This window comes from Furipterus horrens, unplaced genomic scaffold (genome assembly GCF_987537825.1).
Source record: "Furipterus horrens unplaced genomic scaffold, mFurHor1.1.pri manual_scaffold_12, whole genome shotgun sequence".
In the NCBI taxonomy this organism is placed as follows: domain Eukaryota; kingdom Metazoa; phylum Chordata; class Mammalia; order Chiroptera; family Furipteridae; genus Furipterus; species Furipterus horrens.
Genome location: NW_028327182.1, coordinates 89,630,055 through 89,655,385, shown reverse-complemented (window position 1 = coordinate 89,655,385; position 25,331 = coordinate 89,630,055). Strand labels below are relative to the sequence as shown.

At 41.1% G+C, this 25,331-nt stretch overlaps 1 protein-coding gene across 1 annotated transcript; it reads left to right on the top strand.

Moving 5' to 3' along the window:
- Nucleotides 1-19,880: 19,880 nt before the first annotated feature.
- TRIML1 (tripartite motif family like 1) lies at nt 19,881-25,085 on the top strand. The gene is made up of 6 exons (XM_090258232.1): nt 19,881-20,291; nt 20,536-20,631; nt 21,587-21,817; nt 22,847-22,869; nt 23,046-23,143; nt 24,520-25,085. The coding sequence occupies exons 1-6, from the start codon at nt 19,881-19,883 to the stop codon at nt 25,083-25,085; spliced, it is 1,425 nt and encodes a 474-aa protein (XP_090114358.1).
- The last annotated feature ends 246 nt before the right edge of the window (nt 25,086-25,331 follow it).

The following is a 25,331-nucleotide window of genomic DNA, read 5'->3' as shown; positions in this document are numbered from 1 at the left end:
ATGTTTTCTTGACCTTGACACTGAAGGTCTAAACATGGCAGTTGTCTAATATATATAGATATATTTGATTAAACATTAATCAGAGGAACGGTCTTAGAGGATCGGATTGTCTGACCCCCCCCCCATAAATAAACTAGGAGACCAGAGGAGGCAGCCACAGGGCTGCGGCGCTCCGGGACGCGGAGGCGGCTTACCCGGTACTTCTCAGCAGCCTCCCGGATGCCACACAACGTGTGGGTGTTGTGCTCCTGGGACAGGAAACATTTGCCGCAAAGCATGACTTGGTCGTCCTCGCAGAACATCAGCGGTGTTTCAAGGTGTTTCTCGCAGTAGGCATCTTCTGGCACGTTTTGCTGTAACTGGGGGTTGAGCCACCGAAGCATCCTGGCAGGTATTCCCAGGCGAGGCCTGGGCTGCGTCTCAGGTTGGAGTACTTCCCTGCGCCGAACAGGACGAGGGCCGCGGCGTTCCGGGGCAGACACGCTCGGGAGCCTCCGCGCCTGCGACCTGCTGCTCAGCCAGCCAGCGCACGGACTGCTGTGCTCTGTCCCGCTGTCCTCCTTAGACCCAGGTGGGCGGAAGCTGTCATCAGGGGTCGTAGTCAAGGGTTACGCCACCGCCCAGGCTAGCGGAAGTCGTGGTCACGGGTTTCACCCGCATTCTAGAGGCAAGGGCGCTCTCACGTGTTCTCAGAGTTCTGAGCCCTCGGCTAAACGTTGCTTACCAATGAGATCATATAGCGCGCTATGTCCCTGTCCGGCTTATAATAATAATAATAATAATAATAATAGGAATAAAAAGAGCTCTATGCAGGGCACAGCGCCTTGTAATAAGTATTGGCGGAACTTGCAGAACTCGGGCAAGGCCAGGTCTGGCGTTTAGGCCTTCCGGGTGCACATTTAAGGAACCACTCAACCTCGCAGTGCTTGCCAGGACCAGAAAGGTGGGCCACTTTCAGTGCTTCCTTAAAGGAGACGGGCGTGTGCGTGTCGTTCTGACGCATCTGCGTCATATTTACGGAGGCACATTCAAGCTCCCCCTAGGTGCGCATGCTCCGGGAGTGAGGCCTCTGCAGTCTTGCGCCTGAAGGCCAACATATGACCCACCCGAAACTGGCATTTAAAGGACACAGGTTGAAAAAAAATGACCTGCAAAATAAATAGGTGTAATTTTTGCCCAGACACTAGGAAGGAAAACTGCATGTCCGCACCTCTTTTTTTTTTTTTTTTTTTTAAAGGAAACCAGAACAAGGAATCTAATCGCTGGCACCCCCGTTTCTAGACAATCCTCAGCTGACCGCTGAGCAACAATTCGACCTTTTCTCTAGAAATATTTCGATTATATATTTAAAATGTATTACCTACTGGTCTGGGGGAAACCCGTCCCCAATAAAAAAAAAAAAAAAAAACCCTAGTTGACTTAGTTTCCACGCCTAACCCTGTCTCCAGCGGCTGTCGGGTCCGAGGTTACACCGGGCGTTAGTGTCTCAGAAGCCTCTGCTGTATTTACTGCCGTCCTCCTTCCACCGTAGGAACCGGCTCCTTTTTTATTTTTTATTTTGTAACATGGTTACTTTATTTTATTTTATTTTCATTTTATTTTTACTTAGCTGTTTTTAGAGAGAGGGGAAAGGAGAAAGAGGGAAGAAACATCCCTGTGCGGTTGCTTCTCCCGCGCCCCGAGTCATGTGCCCCGACTGGGAATCGAACCCGCGAATCGAACCTGCTCGTTTGACACTATCTCCTGGAATGCACCCACCGGCAGATCTCAAAACCTGCATTTCTGGATTTACAAGCTTCTTCCACCCCTCACTCCCTTCTGTCCAATTTTTTTTTTTTTCCATCGACTTGACCTTTTGTCTTTTCATTCTTTTGTTTTTTAAATTTAACTTTTAAGATATGTAAAACACTTTTGTAATTCTGAAGCTGATTATTCCTGTATGTATATTTTTGTTACTTTTTTAGGGTACAGGTGAAAGCAGAAGTTTTAAAGTGTGGTTCCCAAGACCTGCCTTCCCGTTTTCAGTGCGCTGACATTTGAGCTGATGGTCCATAAAATCGCCGGTGTCTTACTGTCAGTCAAGGAAGCAGAAACCAAACAGCACTGTAGTCGTTTATTGCGTTTATTGAATCTCTACGTATGTGCATAACCACAATTTTTAAAAAAGGCCTGTTTTATTTAATATTATTTCTTGATGGAGTAGAAAAATATTAATCTCAACCCCAGAGTACAGGATTTATTTAATATTCTGGATGACAAAATGAAAAATATACATCAGGCATTCATGCTGCATATGGAAATGAAATGGCTGTCTCAAGAAAAGGCATTTTTTTATGATTGTTGGAGTTGCAAGCCATACAGGGCATGGTTTTTCATAGAACATTTTTAGCGGAAGGGGAGCAAATGAGACAAACCGTAGTTGTTCAGATGTGATGACTTAGAAGACATTTTCTCAAACACTAACCAAACGTCCCTGCCATTTCAAGAAAACGGAGTATTACTTGCCAATGATAACATTTGAGCTTTTAAGCAAAAATTAGATTGGGAAAGGTTCTATCCACTATTTGAGTTTTGCAAAACTCGTACTTACTATTTTAAGCCTGGCAGCTTCCCCAGACAGTCTTTCCTGGTGAAATTGGAAGCGGTATTAATGAAACACGTCAACTTTTGGAGAGTCTGTGAATTTAGCAAAAGACCAGTGCAGAGTCATTCTTATACTTATTCAGAGTATAAAACAGACCGATGGATTTCAGTGTAACAGAGACAAAATGGTCATTAATGTAACTCCAGAATAAAAAAATCAATTATGTACAAATCTATTAGAATGCTCTCCACTTTTCCAACTATGTCTTTGTTGAAGACAGATTTTATTCACATACTACAACTAAAATAACACTGTGAGAGATGGCCTGCTGAAGGAAATACAAGAAAATAGCCGTGTTCTGAAAAACCAGAAATTTAAAGAGATTAGCATGTGTTAAAAATCATGCCATTCTTTTCAATAATTGTTCCGAGAAGATTCTTTATGACAAAGGTGTCAAACTTTTTTGGCCCACTTGTAGGTAAGAAATGATATCTTTATATTTTTTTCCAGCTTGCATTTATTTTATTATGAATAAAGCTATTATTTTCAAATGCTTAAAAGCCATTTTCTTTTTCTTTTTCTTTTCTTCTTTGAACCATATATTTAAACATTTTATTCATTTTCTTCTACCTGGTTTTTGGTCTTTTTTTTTTTTTTAATTTTAAGAGATACTTATACATTGAAATCATCATCCCCCTGTTATTATACAAATTGCAAATATTTTCTCTGTACTTGTAATTTGACTCTGAATTTGCTCCAATTCTTTTTTTACTGCCTGGGTCCTTCAGTGCTTTGTATAGCTTCCCTTCTCTTGACTCCTTGAACATGGTCTAGGCTAATCGACTGAAAAAACACTGATTGGTCACAAAAATGAACAGTTTTACAAATTCTGTCCCCACCGCTAGCTTTATTTTATTGGAGCTCTTACTAGCAATTAAAGTAGTTGACCAACGGACCCTCCTTTTTGGAGTGTTTTCTTCTCTTTGCTATCAAGATCACATATTGGACATCCTTCCCACTGTACTGGTCTGTTTCTCAGCATCCTGTTTTGGCTTCACATCCTTTTGAACTTCCAAGTTTTGGGGTGCTTCATGAGTGAGCTTGAGTCCCTTATCTACAGTATCTCCCTAGGTAATCACATTTATTTTCAAAACGTAAGGACCACTCTCTGATTTAATAATCTACCTAGCCACTTCCAACTCATTTGCAATTAAATGCCTAATTAGCACTCCAATGAACATATCTAAAACACAGTCTTGGGTTTTAACCAATACCTTTATTCTCCCAACTCACTATAAAATTAATTCATTAAGAAGCATAGTTTAAACTGCCACCGGTTCCTCATTTGGACTAGTTTATATTCAGCCCCGCCCCATTATTCTGCTTAATTCCTCTTATCTCAATAACCAGAGTACTATTTTAAAACCGAAATCAGGTTTCTAATAACTTTGCATTTAATAGAAAATTCAAATTGGCTAAATGGGAGCTGGATGGTGTGGTCCCTGCCCTTCATCTGATCTCACCCCCAGCTTGCCCCCCGGCAAGTGTTGATTCCAATTATGACAGGGTCACCCGTGTCCTTTCTGCTGCCTCATCTGGCAATGCCTTCCTCTCAACTTTTTGCCATTCTCACTCCTTTCTTTCCTTCTGTTCTCAGTTCAAACATCACTCCTCAGAGAGGCCTTTCTATATCCACCCAATCTGAAATACCTTTCCGCCATTCATGTTATCTTATTTCCTTTGACTCTAACTGTATTTATCTATGACAAATTTGTTGATCGCTCCATTTGCAAAAAACTAAGGTCCTCAGATGCCCTGTTCATACCTGACATACTAGATATTCAATACTTTTTTAAAAAATTACATTGTAAATCAAAATGGCACAAAGAAGAAACCAGACAAGGACAGAGAGAATAGAGATCAAATACTTTTACAGAAACCAAGAGGAAGAAAAGTTGGAGAATTTGTCTCGCTAGTTAGTACGTTGTCTGTGTGTGAAGTTCGTACCGACACTTACCTTGTTCTGCCTAATTCTATTTTTTTTCTTTGCCTGTTCTTTCTCACTTATTCTTAAATGCCATTGCATTGCATATGTATGTATTTTAAAGTTTCCATAAATACTAAGATCAAGGTTAGGTATTTAATAAAAACCATGACTAAGGGAATGATCATCGGAGAAGAGCTCACCTTTGTAATCCTGAGTATTTCCTTTAGGAAAAACAGTCAGAACAATGGAAATTGAAGGGCTTTTATCAGAACTGCTGCTCCCTCAGCCCCTTCCTCTCATCATTTGGTAGGAAAGCTGTAAAGAGTCAAATTATACCCATGTACTAAATTTAAAACAGGGGTTATTAAACTTAAGTAAGCATTAGAATCTTCTGAGTTTATTAAACAGATTTCTGGGCCTATCCCCCAGAGTCTCTGATTTGAGAAATCTAGGGTGGAGTCAATTTACATCGTAATGAGCTTCTAGCAAATGCTAAATGGTTGACCTTGGTCAGGACTTCCAATTTACCTAGTGCTTACTGTGTAGTAGCTTTATAATAATTTTTTAAATTTTATTTGTTTATTTTTAGAGAGAGGGGGAAGAAGGAGAAAGAGAGGGAGAGAAAAATTGATGCCCAACCGGTGACCTGGCCTGCAACCCTGCCATGTGCCAGGACCGGGAATCAAACCAGTGACCCTTTGGTTCGCAGGTTGGCACTCAATCCACTGAGCCAGGCCCCTTCTTAGATCTTAAGTAAGTAAATTATTAATTCTTGGAGACTAAATATTTTAACTTAAGATAATTCTAGAAATAGTGCTATATAGTGTGCTAAGCTCACAATACATTTTATAGCTGATAAAGATGATGATTTAGAGGTTAAGTAGTTGACCCAGTGCACTCAGAACAGAAAATTACAGATCTGGGATTTGAATCACAGCCAAATTTCATGACACATCCTTATTTCTATTAGATGTTAATCAAACATTTTGCCAACTTATTAAAGAAAATGCTTCAAGTTTGCATTATGATTTATCATGAGATAGTTTTATAGGCCTAGAGTAACAACCTTATAGGGAGCATGGATCATTTTAAAGTGTTAGATTTTACATAGGAAAGCTCTCATTTAAAAAATTTCTGAAAAAAATGTGTGTTTTTCTCCCTGCTTTTAAAGCACAGAATTACCAATGAGCCATGGGTGGCACCATCTATTTCATGACCTTTTACTAGTCCTAGCACATTCGTTAGCCACCAGTCCCCTGACACAGGCCTCCTATGACATAAGCCCAGCTTCTGGGTGGGGTGGATTTGGCTGGTGCTGATGGGGGACTCAGATGTGGGAAAATGTTAGTTTCAGGTAACAGCTAATAAGCTTAGTAATCAGTGTATGTAAAAAACTACTGTTTCGGGAACTGGAGGTACGACCCACCTTGACTCGAGGAGACCATAAGCAGTTCCACGTTTGTGCCTCAGGAGGCCTGCAACCCATCAAGATGGTATCTGAGCTATTGTACTCCAGGGTGAGGCCACCATCCAGGACACAGGAGAAGGAATGCTGCAGCTTTTATCTGATTAACCTTATCCCTGAATTCCAAACCCCTTACCTACTCTTTTCTTGTTCTTTTAAAAAGGGCCTGTTTATAATGGAATGTAAGATGGTCTGTTAGGGTACAAACCCACCATCTTCTCAGATCGCTGACCATCTGAATAAAGCACCCATAGATTCAATCCCTGTCTCCGCTCATTGGGTCTGGTGGGTGACAGGCAGTACGGACACCGGCTTTTCTGGTTTCAGTGCCACATGAGGTTGGATTTGTTACTTCCAGACTCATCCTGCTCAGTGGACCACCACCTTATCCCACTGCACAAAGGGGTGGTGGGGTTGTATCTCTGACCAGTAATGGGCTGGCTTTAGTTGGGAACAGTTATGACTGAGAAAGTGAAGTTCAGAGTCGTCACTGAACTTCAGGGGAGTGCACATCTCAGAGTACACCTTCACTTTGGCATCGTGAGGCCCCAAGCAGAGAAACCAGCCATGGAATGCTGGGCCCTTGACCTACAGAATTGCGAGTTCATAATGGATACTGTTTTAAGCTGCTGAATTTGTGGTAATTTGTTACACAGCTTAAAAAACTAATACCGACGCTTTGGTGATCTGGCATTTGGTGACTAAGAAACAAATAGGGTCAGAGATGAGTTTTTCAGGCAATTTCTCCATCTTATGTTGAATATAGAGAATAGGTCAATAATTCTGTTCTAACAAAATAATTTTGTGGAATCTGAATTATCGCCTCAAAAGAAACTTAAAATAGCTTTGACAGAATTTAACCTAGAAACATTTTTCAGTTGATATTTTTTTCATGACAAAATTAAAGGATACAATTTATAGTTTCCCTAGAAGGCAGCAACACCCTGTCCCTGAATCAAAACATCATTAGAGAATATAATGTATATATTATTTTCTGAAGAGTAACCTGAATGTCTTAACATGTTCAGTAGGATGAGTGTGAATTGCTATTGATTTCACCAATGTTTTCTGACTAGATCTTGTAAAAAATATCTCTTACTGAAGTCTCCTGTGATATTGAGAGATTCTTGCATTATAATTTTGTTTTTGCTCATTTCTCACCCATTTATACACATTTTTAAATGTTAATAGTTAACTGTGATTCCATGCTGGCTGAAGTTAGTGACATTTCCCATTTTTAATTTTATGAAGACTAGTAACATACATTTTCTTATCAGTAGGTGTCCATTTTAAGAAGTGAAATACTCCCTCCAAAGGAGACTTTCAAAGAATCACAACCTATAAGTAGAAAGTCGAACTTCCCATCCAGGCATTTGTTTATCTAACAAATTTGAGATCTGCCTCTGTACACATGAAATTGTTAGAATACAATGGAGCTAACATAAAAACAATGTTTTTCCTACTGTCATGGGTAGTTTTTCTTGCCTGTGGGTTGCTATGTCAGCTTAGTGAATCATTACCAGAATGATAAAACAAAGACTCGGACCCTTTTCCATGGCAAAGTTAAGTCTATTTCAAAAGCTATGTGTCCCAAGTTGTATCCAAGTCTATTTCTTCCAGTGGGTTATGGTCAAGAGTCTGAAAACCACAGCAACACCAAGGCCATGAAAGCTAGATACAAAGGACTGTGGGGCTAATATCAGACAGGAGGAGCTTAGTTATCCAGTAATAAGCTGTGAGTGCTTTCCTGAGGAAGCTCCAGCTAAGCAGGCGTGGAGTGGGGGAGGTACAGGAATAGCAAAGATGCCCTTTGCCCTCTGAGGTGTCTTTCATTGATCTTAAACTCACTTTTAAATTAGTCCTTGTTGAATCAACAGCTGCATGCAAGCTCGATTTCTTCTTCAAAATCATTGGTGATTTGAAGGGAAAGCTATTATCAAGTATAGAACAATACGTCTTTTGTTTTCTCCCTCTCATCTAGATGGGCTTTGTTTCCTTCTTTCAAAACCTTTAAAGGCATCAGTGTTTCAGATGGTGATTGCCCTGGCTCCAGTGTGGACCTGCCTATATATCCCAGGAATGTGGGTAGGGGATGCCTCAAGGGAACTATGTGGAGGTTGTACATGTATAAAAATAAACTCAAATATGTCTTTGGATGTTTTAGTTTAGTTCTGTTATATAATTCTAGCAAGTCTTACGTTTGGTCCCATTTATAAATCATTTCATGTAGTCAGATTGTAGTTATCAGTTTAATATAGTCAATATTTTTGAATACTTCAATTGTTTTATTAAAAAAAAACTCTCTAAGCACATAAAACCCTGTACTAAATTAAGCTTATAAAATAGTGAACCTGAAGTTCTTAAATATTACAATTCTTTTCACGTGTGTGGATCTCTACTTAGAATCATGAGTCTAACTCAGTGACGTAAGTGGCATGAGTTATAAAGTGAAACTTACTTCCAGTCGAATGAGACCACTGGGGCTCCCAAGCCTCCCTAGCTGATGGGTCTGGGGTGAAGAAAGGACTTAAAGATGTACCAGTTTGAAGACCCAAGGGATTAAGGGAAGACTGATTGAGAATGAACCCCCGGCATTTGGAAAGAGAAACTAATCTTACCCCAAAGATTCCTTTGCCTTCTCAGGGGTCAATACTATGAGACTCATGTTCTCAAGAGAGCAAACATCTCACTCACCGAGTGGCATGGAAACCCTCTCTAGTTTTCCTTGGTGCGTCTCACATGCTCTAGTCTTGAAGTTCATTACGTGAGGAATTCGCTGCCTGAGCCTCATCCCTAGCTGCAGGTTGTAAAACATCCTTCCATGTAATGCACGTGCTGCTGCCAGGCCTTTCCTTCCAGTTTCTTAAGAGGCACTCACAGTTAGACTTGTGTTCACATCCAACTGCAAGCAGTTTGTTCAAATAGTATAAACAGATAGAACATGTCAGCTCTTCTATAAAATCTGGTGGGTCTGAGGCTGCCATTGTCCTTTTCTGGGCGGCAGAGGAAGTCTAAGAAGAAGAAAAGTCACTCACTTTAACCTGTTCTTTAGCAAAGTCAGAGATTTGTCTCTAGCATCAGCTCAAGGTCACATTCTTTCATCATCTCAGTCACTGAAAGCTAACTTGTAATTACCATTCTTACCCCATTGAGAAGTCGTCTGGGACTTTTAAGTCTTCTGCCATATACTTCTCTCATAATGTTATTTGCCACCCGGAGACCTGTTTTTAACAGTGGGAGAAAGACAGGTGGGTTTGGGAAGAGGCATGTGAACCCCTGCGGAAGGACCAGCTTGCAGCCGCGCTGGAAACAAATCCTTGTGGGGTAGTTTTGTTCATTAAAGTCGTGGTTCTGAAACCTCGTCGCATCATCTGAAGAGCTCTAACAACTGTGATGCCGAAACCTGTGGCTTCCAAACTTCAGATAAGGTCCGAATCACTGGGAGCGACCGCGGGCATACCTACGCGCAACTAAGTTTGAGACTCAGGGAGGCTGGAAGGGTTTTAAGGGACCCCTCTAAAAAGAAGCAGATGTGAAACCAAGGGGTCCTAAGCCAGCCGGTGACCACAAAGTAGGCTCTGTGTCCCTATTTGCTTGTCCGGCAAGGACTACCATCTTCTGGGACACTCTGCCCCAGACAGTCTTTTACTTTCGCTTAGTTTCAGCCGCGATCACGGCAATGTCGCCTGGCCCCCGTGTCAGTGCCACAGCTCCCTCAGCCATTGAACTCTTCCTTGCTATACCTGCAGCAGTTGTCCCCGAGGACATTTACACAGTAGCTGGTTAGCAGCAGGGATTCCTATGATGACCGACTTCCCTGAGACCCTCATTCTTTTCAGTTCTTTCCAACTGTATTGGCACCCTAGCCAACTGTTGGCTTAGGTCTTTGGGCTTCAACCCCAGGGAAAAGCCTCGTGTAGTGAAGCGGGCACTACCCCTGGTCTGGTAGCTCAGTTGGTTGGAACATTGTCCTGGTGCGCCAGGGTTGTGGGTTCAATCCCCGGTCAGGGCATATATAAGAATCTACCACTGAATGGATAAATAAGTGGAAAAGCACATCTGTGTTTCTCTCTCTCTCCAATAAATAAATAAGAGGGTGCTAATTTTAATTTGTTTTTTTCTCAAGAGGTTCCACTGGCTTGTTCTGAAAGCTGTGTCAAACTTTCCTACCCAGGAGTGTCTTCCGACCTTAATGGCTGGCCGCCAACAACACATAAACAAGGGAGGAGCGCCACCTGGCAGTGTCTGACACCAATTGCCATTGGATAGGACGGGGGTAGAGGGCGGTGGGGGGTGTAGCCCAACCGCCTTCAGTGCTTGACCTGACCGGGTCCTTGCACAACCAGCAAACCTGTTTTTGGTCACAGTTGTAAACCCTTTGAGCTGAATGTTTGTGGCTCATTCAAGCCCACGGGAACGTCAGCATGGCTAGGGTAAGAGCATGGCCGCCTCTGCGGATCTAGGGCAATTTTAGAACTAGAGTTTGCTTTCTCCCCTGTAAGTGGGACTAGAGGAAGAACTGCCTCATGGGCGGTTGGGAGGACTAAATAAATATTGGGTTGCCTGAAAAGTCCATTCCGTGTTTTCCGTAAAATAAACGACATGTTTTTCATTTTCACCAATAACTTTATTGATTTGGATATTTGAAGTATGTCGGCTATCTCTTGCGTGGTAAGACACTGGTTGTTCTCAATTAAATCTTGATTTGATCACTATCAAACTCAACTGGTCTACCCGACCATGGAGCATCATCCAAGGGAGAAATCTCCAGCACGAAACTTCGCAAACCACTTTTGGCACATTCGATGATCAGTCACAGCACCTTCTCCACACACCGCAGAAATCTTTTTTTTTTTAAATTTATTTAATCATTTGTTTGTTTGTTTATTTTTTGAGAGAGGGGAAAGGAGAAAGAGAGGGAGAGAAACATCACTGTGTGGTTGCCTCTCACTCGCACCCCCAACTGGGGACCTGACGTGCAACCTAGTCATGTGCCCTGACTGGGGATCGAACCGGCGACACTTGGCTCACAGGCCGAGCCTTTTTACCTTTCTTGAAATAATAAAGCATAATATGCCAAAAATGTTGCATATATTCTTCCATCTTCCATATTAAAATGGCTGCGCAAAAATTGATGAATTTTGATGCTTTTTAAAAATACACGCTGATATGACAGCTGTCACAATACAATCTAACAAAATTGGTTTAAATGATGTTAAAGACAGCTATGCGCTACTGGAGCCATCTTCCAGGGGGAAAAGACACACGAACTTTTTGGCCAACACAATAGATAAAAGTGTTGAGAATGGTGCTTAGTACACAGCCAGTGCTCTCCCTTTGTACCAGGTGGTCTCATGTTTTTCTCCCTAAAGATGCTGTTGTATGATGAGAAGTGGTCTCATGAATAAGTGTTAAGATTTCCTTGAGAAAAGAAAAAAAGTGGACCTCCCCATTAAAAAGATGAGGGGGTAACATGTATACACATTGAGCATCTGTTAAAAAGATAAGGGGGTAACATGTATACACATTGGGCATCTGTGTCTTTACATATAAATACCAGTCTAGCATAAGATGATACTCTGTTTTTCTACTCTACTGGGTGTACTACACCACCTAGAATATAAAGATGTCTAATGATTCCTGCGGAATTAAGTGGTAGGCATCTCAAAGTGGTGTCATGTGATGGAAGCAAGACACAAGACAAGTAATCTTTTCACTCCTTTTTAAAAATCTAGCATATTCTCACCTTCATAAAATCTTATCGACATGGTAGTAACTCAAATTATTTTTTCTGTAATAAACTCACATTAGAAAGGGAGAAAAAAAGTTAGACTTTTAACTCCTTTTCCTTAGTAGTTTGTGCTAAAATCAGAGTATGCTTTTTTTTATTCACGTTTGTCAATATTTATTTGAACAGCTTTAAAAAAGTTTTCAGTTTAGATTCCCCAGCTCATTTTTCCTGTGGGCTTTTCTTTTTAATCTCTTTAAGAGGAAAAGTACATAAAGCATCCAGCATAAAGCCCAGCACAAGTACAATTTCAACAGTGAACTTTTCTTAAAGCAAGGAGATGAAACATAAAGGGGTTATTCTCCAGAAAAACCAACAAAACACCTCACCTGAGAGTCTCAAGATGTGTAAGTTGCTAAAGCTCTGGAACGCAACACTCCACCACCAAATTTGGCAACTCAGCAGGAGTGTCTGGGTTACCACTTCTGACTGAGTCTGTGGATTTATAGCACCTGAACCCTTCCACTGACGATCCGGTCTTCAGGTGTTTGCTGGTAGAACCAACATGTTACCTATAAAAAATAATAAAGATGGATATTTCCCATTTGCATTGGTCTTTTGATATTTCCGAAATAAAAAAGTGATACAATCGAGATTTTTTGTTATTGTAATATGTTTGACCCACTGTCATATCATATATTTTATTCTTCAAATATTTCAGTAGTTTTCCCACTTCTAAATAGTAACTGGTCCTTCATTTGAAATGTGCCTTAGTTTAAAAGTTCAGCTCAAAAACCATTTCTCCCAAGAAGTTTTCCCTGAAAGAACTTAATATTCCTCCACTAAAATTCCAAAACAGTAATAAATTTAAATTTAGCTACTCTTTTTAAAAATTAAAAAAATTTCCAATTACATTGAGTAATATTTTTGTTCGCATTGAATATTATTTCTGTGTGTTAGTTTCAGGTGTACAGCATAGTGGTTAGACAAAGTCTACTGCTCTCGAGGCATGCATGTATTCATGTTCTGTAGCTGTCCTTCCTGCACACACGTGCTGTGTCTTCCTCACTGAACTCATTGCTCTGGGTATAAAAGGAGCTCAATAACTGCTAGTTCTATAAATAAATGCATTATTCACAAAAGCATTAAAAATTTTTATTATATTGCAGCTGAAACCAATCATCTGAGATAACTTTTTTTTTTTTTACCCCTTTACCTGAAGAAAATGACCTCATTACTTGGTTTACTGCAAGTCATACCTCACTTTCTTTGATCCTACCCCATTCGATAATATGTATTTACTGGAAAGCCCCTGGCTGGTTTGGCTCAATGGATTGAGCGTCGGCCTGCGAGCTAAGTGTCGCTGGTTCGATCTTCCAGTCAGGGCACATCAGAGAAGGAAAACTCTGATTCCAAAAAACCTCCGCTGCCTTGCGGCATACCTCTTCAGGGGAAAGGCTAAGGGAGTAAACCCCGACAGAAAATCCGGAGCCGGAGTCCCTAAGGCGGTTTGACGTTGTAGTCAACACCGGTAACTCCTGCGACGCACCTGAAGCCAAGCTGTATTGACTCCGTCTTTCCCTTGGGCCCTTCAGCTGCGAAGAGAGGGGGGTTCTGCTGCATGGGCAACAGCAGACCCTCCATATCACCCTGCCCAGGCTCTGTAGCTTCAGCTTCACTGGAGAGGACACTCCAGCGACATCGCAAGATGTCGATTCAACACGGCAGAAGACAGATACCGTGTCACTCCCGAGTCGGACTGCACAACCATTCTCGGCGGTGCAGATAGACTCTTAAGAAGCTACACCATCGTCTCTCGAGACAGACGGCTGCCGCCACCGATTTACTGGAAAATGTTGAAATCACATTAGAATGGTAAAAAAAAAACTATAATTTTTTACTATAATTTTTAGACAAAAACTTTATATACTGAAGAAGTAAAAGTGATCCCTTCCAGTGCTCCAACACCACCACATGAAACTGCCATTGGGGTTATTTTTAACACTTTTCCTTTCATTCCTTTAAAAATTTTTATTTTATTGTGGTAAGATCACTTAACATGAGATCCACCCTCCCTCCTAACAAAAATTTAAGTTTATGATATAGTATTGTTAACTAGGCACAGGAGCTCTGTAGAACTTGCTCATCTTTCATAATGAACACCATGCACCTCGATTACAGACTCCCCATTTCCTATTCTTCCTGCCCCCCACTTCCTTCTGATTCTATGACTTTGATGATTTTAGATACCTCATATAAGTGGAACATGCAGTATTTGCCCTGTGACTAGCTTATTTCATTTAGTATAATGTTCTCAAGGTTGATCCATGTTGTCACATATGGTGAGATTTCCATCTATTTAAATGACAAATAACATTTCATTATGTGAATATACCACATTTTCTTTATCTATCAATGGATATTTAGATTGTTAGCTATTCTGAATAGTGCTATAATGAACATTGAAATGTAATATCTCTTCAAGATCTTGATTTCAATTCTTTTGGATATACAGAAGTGGAATTGCTGGATGAGATGGTAATTCTAATTTTTAAAAAAATCTTATTTATTTATTTTTAGAGAGAGAGGAAGGTAGGGAGAGAGAGAGAGAGAGAGAGAGAGAGAGAGAGAGAGAGAGAGAGAGAGGGAAACATTAATGTGCCAGAGAAGCATCAATTGGCTGCCTCTTGCACATCCCCAGTTGGGGACCAGGCTCTCAACCCAGGCATGTGCCCTGACTGGAAATCAAACCAGTGACCTTTCAGTTCACAGGTTGGTGCTCAATGCACTGAGCCACACCAGCCAGGGCTCTATTTTTAATTTTTAAAGGAATCTCCATACTTTACCCATGGTTGCATCACCATTTTGCATTTTATCCATCAGTATACAAGGGGTCCATTTTCTCCACATCTTTACCAACACATGTCTTTTTTTTTTTTTTTTTTTTAGAAATAGCCACACTGATAGGTGTGAGGTGCTGTCATTGTGGTTTTGATTTGCATCTCCCTGATAATTAGTATATTCATTGAGCATTATTTCATGTTGCTATTGGTCTATAATTTTTTTTGAGAAATGTCTATTCAAGTCCATATTTTAATTGGATTATTACTGGGGTTTTTGCTATTGAGTTGTAAGAGTCCCCAATATATTTTAGAAATTAACCTCTTCTTTGATAAGAGATTTGAAAATATTTCCTCTCATTTCATTAGTTGTCTCTTCATTCTGTTGGTTGTTTCTTTGGCTCTGCAGAAACTTTATAGTTTTATGTAGTCCCACTTGTCCATCTTTGTTTCTGTTGCCTGTGCTTCTGGTGTCATATTCATGAAATGCCAAACTTTTTCTATGCCTTTATGTGTGTAAATGCATTATCAACATCTACAGCAGAAACTTAGTTTTCTGAGGAAAATACAGACTATGTAACTTAATTTTTATTATTTATACTTAAGTTAATTGGGGAAGCAAACATAAAGGTCTGTCCAGAAAGTATCTGCCATGTAATATTTAAAACATAGAGACATTTATTAAAGAAGATACAAAATACAAGAAACATTGTACATAGGACAATGACACCTCAGTCCTCTTCAAAGTAGGCTCCTTGGGACCTCACACAGCTCTCCCAATTGCCATCAGGTGTTCCATCATATTTTTTCTGAATCTCATCGATGGTCTGAAATCTCTTCCCTTTCAAAGGTGATTTTAGTTTTGGGAAAAGCCAGAAGTCTCAAGGTGCCAGATCTGGATTATAGGGGGCCTGAGTCACCTAGGTGACTTGATATCTTGCCAAAAAACTGTGCACAAGATGTGATGCATGAATGGATGTATTGTTGTGGTGAGGCTGACAATCATCAGTTGCCTATAGCTCCAGCCTTCTGAATCGTCCAGTTTCCATGGAGGAATGTCCAAGCTTAATGCAAAATCTGATGCAGATCCATTGCTCTACTTGATCAGTCATTTTGAATGCGACAGCCACACAGTGCACCTGCTCACTCAATGGCATCTACCACCCCCACTAACTAGTACCGTGAAGAAGTCATCATTATTCACGCATGCACATTCCGGTCCATTTTCCTTGGCTGCCAGGTTACATTGATGTCCTGCAAACCGTTCTCATTGTATTAATAATGGTTGGACTTTTTTTTAGGACAGACCGCATATATTTTTCCTTTAATATCAAATAATGGATATAGTATTATGTCAATATATATGAACAGATCTGTTATTGTGAAGTGTTATACATTCATGCAAGATCTCTTCTTAATTTAAGATTAAGTATTTGAAACATTTGTTCCAAATTTTCTTTCCTAAATTGCTATTTTAAAAACTTTAGTTGATTATTTCTTTTGCTGTATTGAAATCTTTAATTTTTGATTATTTAAAATGATTAACATTTTTCATAGTGATGTCTAAGCTCTGAATCCTGCTTTAAAATGCCTTCCATAAGTAGTCCCTTTTAAATTTCTACTGTGTTGCCAATGATCTCCTCCTATGATGTGCTTCATTCTTTGTATATAATAATGGGCCACATGTTTAACAAATATGGTCTTTACTTGCTAGGAAGATATGAGGTAATCTAACACAAAGACACACAAAAATAAAATAAATAACTAAGTCAAAAAACAATACAAAGGAAAATAATACGTGTAGAAATTCACGACTAGAGGGGGGAAAAGAAAATACACACATGCACACATCTGGAATACACATTGGTATAAGTTGTTAGGTAGAGATCCAACTATTTTTTCCCCAGATGGCTCACCCCACTTGTACCAAACCATTTGTTAGATAATCTATCTTTTCCACACCAGTACGAAACGACAGACATATTTTTAAAACCAGGCTTTCAAGCAAGATATATTTAAGGTTTTTCTTTGCTTTGTGCTCTAAACCTAATTGCATGTGGGTGATAGTTATGACTGTGGACCTCTTGGGATATCCCTATTACCACCTCCTCAGGAAGGAGCCAGGCCAAAGAAGAAGCTATTTGAGTAGTTGGTCTCACAAATCATGTCTGGCAGTGCAGAGCCTTGAGGGTTGGTGCAATGTATTTTAGAATATCTGCTGCACTCTATAATTTTCTTTGTCCATGAGTTAAGCTTAGTCAGTGTTGTCAGAGAGATGATAAAGAAGGCTGCTCTCCCAATAGTGCATGTAGCCGGTGATTATAGATACCTGTCACAGCATCACACTGGAATAACAGCTGTCCACTTTCCTTCTGAAAGCAATCGAGCACTTATTTCACTGAGATAACTGGAAATATTCATCCACTCACAGACAAGTGAAGATGCAGGGTAATGCATTGATAAAAGAGAAGGACTGGGAGGTAAGAGAACCCATTTCCATGCCCTGACCTGACTCCTGGGGTAAGCAAGTGTTCAGAGGTGAACTCAAGTTATTCAAGTCTCACGTTTCTTCATGGAAGGGATTTTGACTATGTAACCTCTTGGTTTCCAGCCAGATAAAAGACCATAATTCCATAATAATATGTCTTTTATTTGTTCATTTAAAATTTATTTATAGTCAAGTTGAGCCCTTGTTCTGTGTAAAGAATTCTTCTCGTCACTGATGAGTAAGATACGGTATTGTGTTAAGAAGTCTCTAAAAGGAGTGTCTTTGGAACAGGGAGGTGGGAAGGAACGGATCAGTGTGAATTCTACTTAGAACATGCTGGTCTCCCCATTCCAAATTGGAATACAGGTTCTGTGTTGTACCATAGTTCTACTGTGAGGCTTGTTCTAATGAACCTGGTCACTGTTAAAGACTCCTGGGTGTGTGGTGAAGGAGGGAAGTTAGTGGTGTTGTAGATTATATTTTGCAAGAGCATGTCTTAAAACTAACTTCTAATACCTGAAAGCTCTGCCCAAGTTACTAGGTTAGAAGCTATCTAAACAATCAAGGTGTCATGACTCCAAAATGATGCTGCCTTTCTTCCTATTTAAACTAGTAGAACTCTTAGATCAGGTGTTTTTGTCTTTTCTTAGCATAAATTCTCATTCTAGTAATTCACAAATGCTATACAAAGGACATATGATTAAAACATTTGAAATTAATGACTTCAGAAAAATGGATTTTAACTAGAAGAAAGAAAGATGGGACCATTTTAGGCCAGGAAACATTTTTTTACGAAGGCTCAAGATAAGAAAACACCAAACATCCTCTTGGAGAAGAGCGGGGAAGAAGGCACAGTTGAAACCATGAAAGTCAGAAAGTAATTAATTAAGTAATATAGGTGATGGAGACCCATTGGAGGTTTCTAAGCTGGAGAGTGACCACATAAAAATAGAAATAAGGGATGATAAACTTGGTGGGTGGGTGAAATTGGTTGGATTCTGAGGAAGAGCTTTTAAAGTCCCACTTTCTGGCATACAGTGGCAGAAGGTAGGCCAAGAAAGGAACTGAATCATGGGCACATGGCATAGTGAATTTATAGAAATTGACACTAATCTCAGTGGGCATTGTACACAGTCTCCATTCTATATGAGGTCTGTCCAGAAAAGGTCCAACCATTGTTAATACAATGAGAATGGCTTGCATGACATTGATGTAACCTGGCAGCCAAGGAAAATGGACTGAAATGTACATGCATGAACAATGATGACTTCACCGTACTAGTCAGTGGAGGTGGTAGACACCATTGAGTGAGCATGTGTACTGTGTGGCCATCGCATTCAAAAAGAATGAGTGAGTAGAGCAATGGATCTGTATTATATTTTGCGTTAAGCTTGAACATTCCTCCGTGGACACTAGTCGGATGATTCAGAAGGCCACAGCTGTGGGCAACTGGCGAGTGGCTGCTTCATCACAACAATACGCCTGCTCATGCGTCACATCTTGTGCAGAGATTTTTGGTGAAATTTTAAACCACCCAGGTGACTCATTGTCCCTATAGCCCATATTTGGCTCCCTGCAACTTCTGGCTTTTCACAAAACTAAAATTATGTTTGAAAGAGAAGAGATTTCAGACTGTCCACGAGAATTAGAAAATTACGACGGGGCAGCTGATGACAACTGGGAGAACTGTGTGAGGTCCCAAGGTGCCTGCTTTGAAGGGGACTGAGGTGTCATTGTCCTATGTGCGATGTTTCTTGTATCTTGGATCTTCTTCAATAATGTCTTTATTTTTCATAGTACATGGTGGGATACCTTCTGGACAGACCTTATACATTTGTTTTGTCTTATGTCTAAAAATAATGTCTGCACATTTAATTTCTGTCTAATAAGAATTAATGAGGATTTAAGAAGTCCTAGTCTAGACATTTTCAAAGAGTGAAAATAAGTGAGCAAAATTATATTTATAATACTAAAAGCAATTCTTTCCCTCCACTCCATAGTATAATAGCCTCTTGAGGCAACTTGCAACAAGAATGATATTTTAGATGCTTTCTCTGGTGGCAGAGAACTGAGTATCATGGTTTTCAGGGCAGAGCAATAAACAGGACTGATAATCCATTGTACATCTAAAGTCAGGGAATACTTCAGTAGAATTGCTCTAATTTATTGGGGGAAAATAAGATGAAAGGACATGATTCCTGATAAAGGGGCAAAGAGCTTTTAGACTTTTGTCAAGAACAGAAAAGTCCCTACTGATGGAAGGAATAGATATTATAGTTTTATTCCCTCAGTTTCTAAACTAGATTTCATTAGTGTATTTTTCCAAAAGATTTGGACCATATTTCCAATTCAGATATTACTAGAGATCCATGATTTAAATCTGTGTATTGGCTTATATCAAATTACTCAAACTTTCAGCCTAAGACTAATCTGTTTAAATGGTTTTGTGGTGCTGTGAATATATAATAACCAATTCTCAAAATGAAAACTCTGTTAGGTTCCAGTATCCCCAGTTCTAGCATGTGGCTAATACAGTAAGAGATTCCTTAAAAGGTTGGGGTTGATGATGAACCAGTGTATAGGAGTTCCGCATTAAGTCATAATTGGCTTTGTGCTGGGAGGGTATGTCAGTTGGTGAAATCAGGCACAGAAAAGAGGGAGAGTTTCTTGTACTAACAACATAGAAACTCATCACTCACTTGTTAGTCAAAGCAATAGAACCTTGGAGAGGAATTTACTAATTCCAGAATAGAGGTGTGACCTTGCTCTGATGTCCTGCTTAGAGAAAATGTCTACTGCAGATCTGATGGAGAATCTCAGGGAAGAACTGACCTGTTTCATCTGCTTGGACTATTTCACCAGCCCAGTGACCACTGAATGCGGGCACAGCTTTTGCCTGGTGTGTCTCCTGAGGAGCTGGGAGGAACATAAAACTCCTTTATCTTGTCCTGAGTGCTGGAGGACCTTGGAGGTCCCTCATTTCCAGTCCAATGAGCGTCTGGGGAGGCTGGCTGGCATTGGCAAGCAACTCAGATCCCAGGTGCTAAGGAGTGAGGACAAACAAGGCCCCTATGGGAGAATGCTGACAGCCACTAACGTGTCCCCTGATGGTGATAAGCAGGATATAAACGCCTTCTCAACCCAGTGTCATGGAATAAACAGAGTGTATCTCTCAAGTGAGGCTGAGGAGCATCACAAAGTAAGACTGGCTGCTTAATGTACCTCTCAGAATACTGACCGGGTTCCATTTCTTAACTCCCATAATAGTGCCTATTGGTGACAACCACGGGTGCTGATTTCCAGGCACAGACCACACACGTGGCCTGCCTCCTGCTTCACTGGTTCTTTTAGCGTCCCAGTCATCTTATTGGTGGTGGTCCTCAAGACCCCTTCACAACCTGGTGTGCTGCTCATTTGCCACCGAGTGTTTGTTTTTATTGCAGGAGAAACTCCAGGAAGTCCTCACTCTTTTGTGGAAAAAGAAAAAGGAAACTCAGGTTATATTAACCCATGAGAAGGAGAGAGTGATATTGTGTAAGGTCAGTAACTGTATTTTTGCATTTTGTATATGATTCTGTGAGGAGGGGGTCCTAAAGGGATAGTTAGTAAAAAGCTGGGAGAAAAGGCAAATTTTCTAGTCCTCGCCTACAGTGTGCCATGGCTTTGCTGTGGCCTCCTTAGCTCTTGATTGTCTTCCTGGGAATCTCAAGCCTCAGCTCGATCCCTCTATCCCCAGGCCAGCTTTTCTTTTCCTCCTTGGCCACATATATAACTCAGAGGCTGCCTCTATATTAGCTCTTATTGTCATGATTTAAAATACAATTTATATTCATATAACATGAAATGGAAATTAACAAAAAACATTTTAAGTGCTTCACCCCACTCCCAAAGAAAAGAGTACAAATACAAAAACTAAAGAGGAAGGAAAATAAAAGCAAGATAGTAGTTTGGATTAGCACACCTGAACGCATGCTCAAGGCTGACTTGAATATGAGCTGTCTAAGAAAAGAACTAAATGTTTAGATACTTTAAAAATACATGTGTATCTGATTCTTCCAATAAATGTTGAGTTCTTAAATGGGAGTATTTGTGATGTACATTTCTATTTCTAATATGTGACCCACTGCCTACCTTTCTTGAATAAATATTGGCTGAATAAGTGAACATACTTTTTTCTTAATTTTGTCCTTACTTTATATCAGTTTATATTTTATAATGGTACTGATCACCACCTGTTATATATTTGTTATTTTTGTTCTTTTCCCACTAGAACGACAGCCTCCTGTGAATAGAAATTTTGGTTTTCTTTACTACTATATCACACACACATAAAATATCAAATTATGCACCCAGCCAGTCAATAGAATATGTACGTTATGTGTCAAGTTTCAAGAACTGTCACAGTGGAACTATAGGACTTTGTAAGGGTGAAAAATTGCATTTACTAACCTTATTGTATTGTGTGTGTGTGTGTGTGTGTGTGTGTGATGGCAGGAAGAGACAAAAAATTGTAAACAGGTTGTTGTGTCAGAGTATGTAAAAATGCACCAGTTCTTGAAGGAGGAGGAGTGGCTGCATCTCCAGTTACTGGACAGAGAGGAGAGAGAGAACCTGAAGAAACTGAGGGACAATGAGCTCAAGCTGACCCAGCAGATAAGGGGCCTCAGCAAAATGATCAGTCAGATAGAGTCCACGTGTCAGAGATCGCTTACAGCATCCTTTGAGGTAAGCATATTGGAAAAATTAATGGACAGTTATGTAGTAACATGTAATATTTCAAGTTATACAAAGTTATTTTTCTTTTTTCTTTAAAAAATGAATTATGGTCCAAAAATAGTTTTCTGAAGAAATTAACATTCTATATGGTATAAATAAAGTGTTGAAGAGGTGGAGAAGAAAAGCAGAGGGCCACCCATCTAAGCCAAGCTTGATGATGACTCCACTGGCTCCTGTCCCTGCCCACCTGCAGCCTCAGCTTCGTCAAGTATTTTAAGTTCAGTGAGCATTGCCTACGGGCTGGGCACGTTAAATATCTTCACAAAGGCCTGATGAGGTTAAATACTGCTATGGTATGTACTATAGATGGTTGTTATCTACAAAATGGGTTTAGAGTAGCTCTCGTTTAATAACTCAGACCTAAGGCAGTTAGGTAATTTGCCTGTCAAGCAGCTGGAAGATGGGAGAAGCCAGGTGTCCGCGCGCTGAGCCACTGTCCTCACCACCTCTGCTCTCCTGCTGTGCTGGGCTGCCCCTGCGCCCTCCAGCCCTCCTCAGCCGTCAGCCATGTGAGCCAGCTCCAGCCTCAGGGCTCGTCCCTGGACTGGCTCCTCCAGATGCTCTGATGTCATTTCATGCCTTTCTAACAACCCACTCCAACCAGACACAGGCTTGGGGTCAGCCCCCACTGGCCACTTTGCTGTCGTTACTCTCTGACTCCCCCAAGACGTTGCATAGTGAAGCCAATAGTCTGGCCCCTCTGTCAGCCAGAGGGTCTCTTGACAAAGTGTGGACATGAGAAAAGAGAAAGACAAAGTGATCTCTCATCATCTGAGAAGCAGCTCATGTTCACAAGGACCCGCCCCTAGGAGAAGCAGGGGACTTTTTTTCTCTACCATATGCTCTCCCACTCAAGGAGCTCTAGAGCCCTGGGACGAGGACTCTCTGACCTTTGCAAAGGACTATATCCAATGGGAATTCAATCTTGGCTAGTGATCAGCATGCACAAATACTAACCTTCTTTCTTTTCTACCCTAGGAGGTGAAAAAAGCACTGGAAAGGTAGGTTTCCATCCTGGGTTCAGTGATGTCAGATACAGAGATGGGGTGCTGATGACATAGATTGGGGACAGAGTGGAGATGAGAGGGTCCCTGCGGCCGGGACAAAATAAGCTGGTCTCCCAAGTTGGAGCAGGTCATGTGGTCTGCGCAGAGGGTGACTGTCTGTCTTCTTGCAGGAGTGAGCCACTCCTGCTTCAGTGTCCAGAGAACACCAGCACGGAGCTGAGTCTGTGTCGCATCACCGGAATGAGGGAGATGCTGAGAAAATTCAGCAGTAAGTCAGCCTCATTTGTCCAACCTGCGGGGCTTTCCAGAGTTCAGTATATTTCAAGGGGTGCAAAACTGAGCCCTTCGGCAGCTTCTAATATATTGAATATCCAGCCTGTGGGTGCCAGACTGTCAGGGAAGGAAGGCATCCGGAGCCAGCAGGAGCGCCAGGGAAAGTGGGGCCACAGAGCGTCTCTGTGCTGGAGCAGACAGAAGCAGCGAGAAGGGACTGTCTGCCTGGCTTTGTTTTCTGAGGAGTCCTGGCTCTTCCTTTGTTTGTTTTCATTATTCTGTTTTGTCCTTCTCACCCCCATGCTTGTCCACATGTACACCTCTCCTCAGGGGCTTTTGCCTTTCTACGCCTGTCTTTGTCAGGACAAATGCTAACAAATGAAATCCCAGCGAAGGAGCATGCCAAGGACCATCCTTTTGGAACAGCCCAGGTATTTAGGCTGGCTAGGGTCAGCAGAGGTCAGCACTGGTGCTCAGCTTTTCCCTTGGCAATCTGAGTGTCAGAGGAAGGCCTAATCAGCTTTGGACTCAACAGATGTCTCACAAGCTTCTGCTCTGTGCCTGGTGCTATGCTCTCAGGCTCCGAGAATACTTACAGCGGCCAACGAGACAGACTCGCCTTCGCTCTCGTAGACCTTTCAGTGAAATCGAGGAGATAGACATTAATCACAGATATTTAGTGACCATTGGAATTTGACCTATCAATAAAGGCATAACTTGTGTGATAAAGGGGCCTAATCTTGCCTGGAGAGTCAGGGAAAGCTGGAGGCCTGTTCTGTGACATCCTTTCTAGAGAGTGAGAGAGAAGGGTCTCTCACTGGGTCACAAGGCATGTCATCCAAAAGTCACTGGGGGCTGCACTAACTCCTCTGAAGCTGCCAGTAGGCATGACTTAATGAACAGGGCTGATCAGGAATTGCTGTTCCAGCACTCAGCAACTCTGTAATCTTGGTCCACTTCCCTTCCCTTACAAACCCCAGTTTTCTCTTTAATAAAAAATAGAGAAACAGTAATACTTGCCATGATTAAATAGGATGAGAGTTCAGTAAATGATAAATGCCTATATTTCTCTTCTATCCAAATGAGACAACCATAATCAGTTTTGGCTGAAATAAAGACAAATGACGAAGGATGACTAATTATTACTTTCTACACAACTGCTTTTTATTTTCTTTTAGAAATTTACTTTGCATTTAAGGAAAGAAGGGCTCAGATTCTTTTCTAAAAGCAAAAATCCCCATCATGCCCACCTAAGTTATATTTTTAGAAATATGGCTGAATATTAAGAATTTCGTTTAAATGGCATATATATGGAAGGAGGGAGGTGTTTCAAGAATACCAATGGGGACTTATTCTTTTCTCCTCTTGCAGCAAATATAACTTTGGATCCGGCCACAGCCAATGCCTACCTCGTCTTGTCTGAGGATCTGAAAAGTGTGCGCTATGGAGGGACCCGACAGAAGTTACCTGACAACCCAGAGAGATTTGACCAGTCTGCCACTGTGCTGGGTGCTCAGAGGTTGACCCGTGGGAGACACTACTGGGAGGTGGAAGTAGGAAATAAGACAGAGTGGGAAGTGGGCATATGTAAGGACTCTGTGAGCAGAAAGGGGAATCTGCCAAAGCCACCTGGGGACCTCTTCTCCCTGATAGGCTTAAAAATTGGAGACAATTATAGCCTTTGGGTCTCATCACCTTTAAAAGGTCAACACGTCAGAGAGCCTGTACGTAAGGTTGGTGTGTTCTTAGACTACGAGTCTGGACACATAGCATTCTACAATGTGACAGATGAGTCTCTCATCTATAGCTTCCCTCCAGAATCTTTCCAAGAGGCACTCAGACCTATATTTTCCCCTTGCCTCCCAAATGAAGGGACAAACACAGACCCCCTTACCATCTGCTCACTGAAAAGCTATGTCAGAGGGAGATGCCCCTGAGCCGACACTGAGGATGAGGTCTCAGACCAACAGATGACTAGTAATTAAGATGACAAATGTATTGACAGTATTAACAGCAGGTGACCTAAAAGTAAAGTCCCCCTAAAGAGTTTCTATGAATTTGAGACCCCAAAGAACAGCCAAATTGGACAATTAACTTCTAATACCAATAGGAAAAAGCTGATCATGTCTCGTGTTTTTAACCAAATTTATCATCTAGACCGTCCCATGTATGTGCTGATCGCT

Coding starts and splice junctions, on each gene's coding strand:
- TRIML1 (XM_090258232.1), top strand. CDS start 19,881: ATGTCTACTGCAGATCTGATGGAGAATCTCAGGGAAGAACTGACCTGT. Junction 20,292..20,535: donor AGGCTGAGGAGCATCACAAA/GTAAGACTGGCT, acceptor TTTTTATTGCAG/GAGAAACTCCAGGAAGTCCT. Junction 23,144..24,519: donor GATGCTGAGAAAATTCAGCA/GTAAGTCAGCCT, acceptor CTCCTCTTGCAG/CAAATATAACTTTGGATCCG.